Raw genomic sequence first — 5,778 nt, forward strand, 5'->3', positions numbered from 1 at the left:
ATATATATATATATATATATATATATACATACATACATATATGGCATATGAAAATGCTTTTCAATACTGTGTTGGTCACCAAAATTTAGTAGTCTATAGATCAGAGAAACCCATCCCCTTACTCTATGCAAACATACTATTTTTTTCTTTTTCTTTGTAGTTAAAAGCATTTGATGAGGGAACCAAAACTCTCAGCCCTTTGGATTCTGGTTGATCGTTCCATAGTTACCCCTATAGGCAGTGTTTCCTGAGCTTCGTAGCCCCACTGCTAACCTGATGCTTGCCAGTTCAACAAAATAAAACAAAACACAAAACCTACGTTTGTTTCCTGAACTTGCTTTGACAGAGAACCTATGATTTCAATGCCATGGCTGCTTTCAGGGTCTCACATATTCTCAGACTTGCCAAAGCTATTTAGTCGAGGATGACCTTACATTCCTCCTCTTGCTGCCTTTCCTACCTCAGTGACAGGAATTACAGGCATGTGCCTGGTGGGGATCCAAATTCTAGGTAAACACTCTACCAACTGAGGCATATCCCAAGGTCTCCTGCCTCCGGATGGAATTACAGGCGACTTCCCTTAGCTTCTTGAACTGACTGCTTTGTTTTGAGACAAGGACTCAACTATGCAGCTTTAGCTGGCATTGAACTTTGGAGAACCACCCACACTCTGGAGTGCTGGGAGTGTGTATTAATTATGCCTGCCCCTTGAACTGATTTTAAAGTTTTCAGATGAGATCCTGATGATGTCTTGGAAGACAGGAAAGCCTGTGGAGAGAACCAGGGATTGGGAGATGTCTGAGTTCAAACTTTAGTATTTTGTTGGTCTGGTTATTTTTGCTTTGTAGAGGAATCTGTCTATACTCTGAGTCACTGGAATAAGATTCACAGTCACAGGAGAGGCAGACAGTTTTATTCTCTTCCTAATCTAGACTGGAAAGGACCAAACCAGTGGGGAGGCGGATGGTAGAGAGATGCAGACCTCTCTACAGCATGAGTTCAAGGACTGGCTTTCGGTTTTTTTATCTTCTGAAGTGGTAAGATAAGCCTCCAGTCAAAACCCTGCTATTCCGTCTGTTTTTCAGAAAGTCCTATCTGACAATTCACACACATACACAAAAGATGTTATTTTTTTGACTCAGTTTATTATCAAGGGAAATCAATACTTTCACAAGTTAGTGCTGTCTAACAACATTATCTTTAGAGGACTGATCCCAACTGTGTGGCTACTTAAGTAATGTATGTTAATAAGAAATACTTGCAGGTCCCCTTTTCAAGTCAAGCTCAGTAACCAATCATACCCTTGCTTCTCCTCTACACAGGCTAGATCCATATATTTTTTGTCAGTACTGTGTATTGCAATTGATGATCAACTAAATTCTAAACATTTATTTCCATCTGGTAGAGTTCAACTTCTGCCTCTCGTTTGCTTTCTTCTTCCTGCCTGGACTTCTTTTTTTTTCCATCTTCCCTCTCCTACTTTAATAGAGTTGGGTTAACCCTATTTTGGCCCTAATAGTTTTAGCAGTCTCATGCCTTCCTTCTTTCCAGGCTGTTTCCAAACCTTTTTGCCAGTAAATGTGGGTGTCTATGTTTAACACTCCCAATAAGCTTGAAGTTTTATCTTATGTTTGTGTTAATAGCAGCACAACTCTAAAATTCTGACATTACTTGAACTAGGAAAAAAAAAGCTAATTTGGTTGTGTGTGTATTTCTAAAATATATATATATGCAGATATTTAGTTTCAAAGCTCATCTTCCTTCCTTTTTCTCTCCCCTTTAACAGATTCTACGTAATATTTTCTTCTGAACTAGCAGCCACAACAGCCTTACTACATGTTTAACAATTAAACTTTTACAGACACATCTCCACCGTTCCCGGGTGTCTGCAGCCCCCTAAGGCAATGGCTCGGATTAACCAGCAGGATAGCTCCTGGGAGCTGATCCATCCACACACCAGAGCCTCAGACTCCGCCACGGCAAGCTCCTCCCGCCAAGGCTGCCAGCCAAGCCGACTGGAGCTGGAGTCATATGTAAACATGGGGTACGCATGGGACTGGGGCTGCAGAGACCGAACCCCAGTCCTGAGGCTCCGGGCACACAGCAGCAAGTGAGTCCAGGAGCCTGGATCAGGAGTAGGGTCGGGGACTGGAGGGTTCCCGCTGGCCAGAGCCGGAGGCGGAGCTAGCTCGGGGGCGGAGCTTTCACACGCGCCTCCTCGGCTTCTTCCTCCGCCCTCCTCGGCTCCTCCGTCTCAGGCTGCCACTCCGGGGTTTATTTGTTTACAAGCAGATTACGTCAGCTCCTCCCTCTCTTCCCGGCCTCTGGGCACGCCCCCTGGCGGCCCTTCTCCCGCCCCCTCCGGCTCCGAATCTGCCTGCGTCACAATGGTGCGATCTCCGGATTGGCTGGCGTCCGCCCTCACGCTCCGGGTACGCCACTTCCTTTCCGCAGCCCTATAAAATGAGCTGCACGGCGGCGGCAGCTCTTCGCCCCTCGGAGCTGGAAATGCAACTCTCGGGATCCTCGGAGGCTACCGAGCTGGAGGCGGAGGCGGCTGGGGAGGTCCGAGCGATGTGACCAGGCCGCCATCGCTCGTCTCTCTCTGTCTCTCCTGCCGCCTCCTGGCTTGAAAATAACTTTTTTACTCTAAAGGAAAGAAAAAAAATCCCCTAGAACCAGTAGCCGTCCGAGCCTCGCGCCCTCGCTTCCTCTCGGCCGTCGGGTCTGGGCGAGAGCCCGGGGTGGCCGCTTCGCCGTCGGGGCCGAGCCCCGGCCGCCCCGGGCCACCCCCGGCCGCCGCCCCCATGCATCCCTTCTACACCCGGGCCGCCACCATGATAGGCGAGATCGCCGCCGCGGTGTCCTTCATCTCCAAGTTCCTCCGCACCAAGGGGCTCACGAGCGAGCGACAGCTGCAGACTTTCAGCCAGAGCCTGCAGGAGCTCCTGGCAGGTGAGCGGGGCGCGGGGACCGTCGCGGGTCGCCACTAACGGGCGCGTCCCGGTCGTGGCTGGGGGGGCTGGGCGGCGGGGCGCCGCGACACGCACAACAAAGGATCCGAAGCGGGGCGACGCGGAGCTGTGCCCCGACGGCTACCAGCCGGTCGCGGGGGACAAAAGACCCAGGGCCCCGAGTCCCGTCGGTCTCTGCCAGGTCACTGCGACCGTTGCGAGGGTCGGCGACTGAGCCCCTGGTTGGCTTGTCGCCTCCGTGCCTCGGAGCCGGCCCGGGACGGACGTGCCAGGTCTCCGCACCTCCTGTGCCTCTTGCCCATTAATCATCGGATTTGTCACCGGTACAATTACGACCCAGCCCAGATCTTGGTTTAGGGTTTCATGGTTTTCTTCCCTTTGGGGTTAACTGACCATAGTGGCGTTGTCTTGCCCCCAACCCCCACCGAAGCCATAAAGTCTATTGTATGCGACCCCATTGGGGTGGAGAAAGTAAACAGGTTCCCGCCCGGTCGCCTGTGCCATCCAGCTAGTTGGCCATCCGGGGCAGCGCGCGGGATTCCTGTTTTGGCGGCTCAACCGGTCAGTACCCGGACAGTGTTTGCCACACTATCTGCGCTTTCTCCATTCTGTCTCACGACAGCGAATTCGGTCCCGGACATTTTTAAAAGTTGGTGGTTTTCCTTCTCGCTCCTCCAAGACAACTAGCAGGAGGAGGAAAAGTACAGTACAGTGCGGCTTTGATAACTACCGTTCTAAGCAATGTTTCTCTGTTCTTTTCTTTCACAGAGCATTACAAACACCACTGGTTTCCCGAAAAGCCGTGCAAGGGATCAGGTTACCGTTGTATTCGCATCAACCATAAGATGGATCCTCTGATTGGACAGGCAGCCCAGCGGATTGGACTGAGCAGTCAAGAGTTGTTCAGGCTTCTCCCAAGTGAACTTACACTCTGGGTTGACCCCTACGAAGTGTCCTACAGGATTGGAGAGGATGGCTCCATCTGTGTGCTGTATGAAGCCTCACCAGCAGGAGGTAGCACTCAAAACAGCACCAACGTGCAAATGGTAGACAGCAGAATCAGCTGTAAGGAGGAACTTCTCTTGGGCAGAACAAGCCCTTCCAAAAACTACAATATGATGACTGTATCAGGTTAAGATATAGTCTATGGATGGATCATCTTATAATGGATGGATAAATTTGATTTTTTGCTTTGGGTGGGCTCCTCTTGGGGATGGATTATGGAATTTAAACCATGTCACAGCTGTGAAGATCTGGCACAAGATAGAGTGGTAATAATTTTTTTTTTTTAAGTGACAGTGCCATAGTTTGGACAGTACCTTTCAGTGATTTAAATAGCCTGTGAGTCCAAGGAAGGGATCACTTTATTTGCTAGGGAGTGAAGTTGCAGGGTGGTTTCAGTTTCTCCCAGACCTTATACCCAGTTTGTCACACCAGCCCCTTTAAGGAAATTGTGTATCTCAAAGCACCCTCCTTTGCAGTCATTCTTGCAGGGGAATTTGCACTACTACACTTGAAAGTTATCAGTAACTTTTTTTGGCAGCTCAACAGGAAAGCTCAATGTTTTAAGCATGGTAGTACTGGAAATTTTACACGGAGACTTTTACCTAGCACTTAAATGTATAAATGTACATAAAGACAAACTTAGTACGCATGACCCTGGGGGAAATGGTCAGACCTTGTGTTTTTTTTGGCTTTGAGAGTAGCAAGTGACCAGAATCTGCCACGGCAACAGGCTTTTACAAGACCCTTAAAAAAAAAAAAAAAAGACACTGTCTCAACTGTGGTTGTTAGCACCAGCCAGCTCTCTGTACATTTGCTAGCTTGTAGTTTTCTAAGACTTGAGTGGAGTAAACTTCTTATTTTTAGAAAGTGGAGGTCTGGTTTGTAACTTTCCTTGTACTCAATTGGGTAAAGAGTCTTTCCCACAAACCACCATCTATTTTGTGAACTTTGTTAGTCATCTTTTATTTGGTAAATTATGAACTGGTGTAAATTTGTACAGTTCATGTATATTGATTGTGGCAAAGTTGTACAGATTTCTATATTTTGGATGAGAAATTTTTCTTCTCTCTATAATAAATTGTTTCTTATCTTGGCATTTTAATCAATCTCTTTGTCATGATTACAGAGGTTCAGCTACAAAGTATTTTTCTCAGAGGTCTTAGATCTGTAAGCTGCGTGAATGAATGTCACTTGCACCCTGGTCACACACACTGGGAGAGGAATGTTCATTAAGCGGCAGAAGGAGCTAGAATAAGGCTCTTAGGAGCTGTTTTTTTGTTTTTTTAACTCAAGTTAAAAGCATGGACACATTCACAAGCTAATGATCTCATGAGGATAAAGACAGAGGTAACAACTTCCAAAAGTGACGCTGCCCAAAGGATGCCAGTCCCTGCTTCCTGTGGAAGTGAAGATAGAGTCGATCCTCTCTGGCCCTCCTTTGAGAAACAGTTATTTTTGCCCCATGGATTTGTTCCTTTAGAAAATCCTGGGGCAGGTGACCTATAGCCTTAAAGAACAGGCTTATCACAGCAGAGCGAGCTGCAGGTTTCTCTGGTTTTCATCTTGCAAGAGTTACATAAAAATCCCATAAGCTGGAATTCAACAACAGGTATGTTGATGAACTTCTTTTCTCAAAAAGTTGAAGCACTGGCTTTGTCCGGATTTCCACAGCAGGGGAAATTATGAGCTCTCCAGTGGAGGCTAGTAATGTATCCCTCGTGTACAGAAGACTTCTAGTTTGGGGATTATGGAAGATAAAGAAAATGGTATTTTGGTGGAAATTGAAAGCAGAAATTTG

General features: G+C 47.5%; 1 protein-coding gene across 1 annotated transcript; it reads left to right on the forward strand.

Moving 5' to 3' along the window:
- Positions 1-2,490: 2,490 nt before the first annotated feature.
- Positions 2,491-5,082, forward strand: Btg1 (BTG anti-proliferation factor 1). Its single transcript, XM_028783073.1, has 2 exons — positions 2,491-2,955; positions 3,744-5,082. The coding sequence occupies exons 1-2, from the start codon at positions 2,808-2,810 to the stop codon at positions 4,109-4,111; spliced, it is 516 nt and encodes a 171-aa protein (XP_028638906.1). The 5' UTR covers positions 2,491-2,807; the 3' UTR covers positions 4,112-5,082.
- The last annotated feature ends 696 nt before the right edge of the window (positions 5,083-5,778 follow it).

Source organism: Grammomys surdaster, unplaced genomic scaffold (genome assembly GCF_004785775.1).
Source record: "Grammomys surdaster isolate TR1022 unplaced genomic scaffold, NIH_TR_1.0 958, whole genome shotgun sequence".
NCBI lineage: Eukaryota > Metazoa > Chordata > Mammalia > Rodentia > Muridae > Grammomys > Grammomys surdaster.

Bases quoted from the DNA above. Each gene is read 5' to 3' on its own strand.
- Btg1 (XM_028783073.1), top strand. From the start codon at position 2,808: ATGCATCCCTTCTACACCCGGGCCGCCACCATGATAGGCGAGATCGCC. The intron at 2,956-3,743 runs GTGAGCGGGGCG...TTTCTTTCACAG, and splicing joins CCTGCAGGAGCTCCTGGCAG to AGCATTACAAACACCACTGG.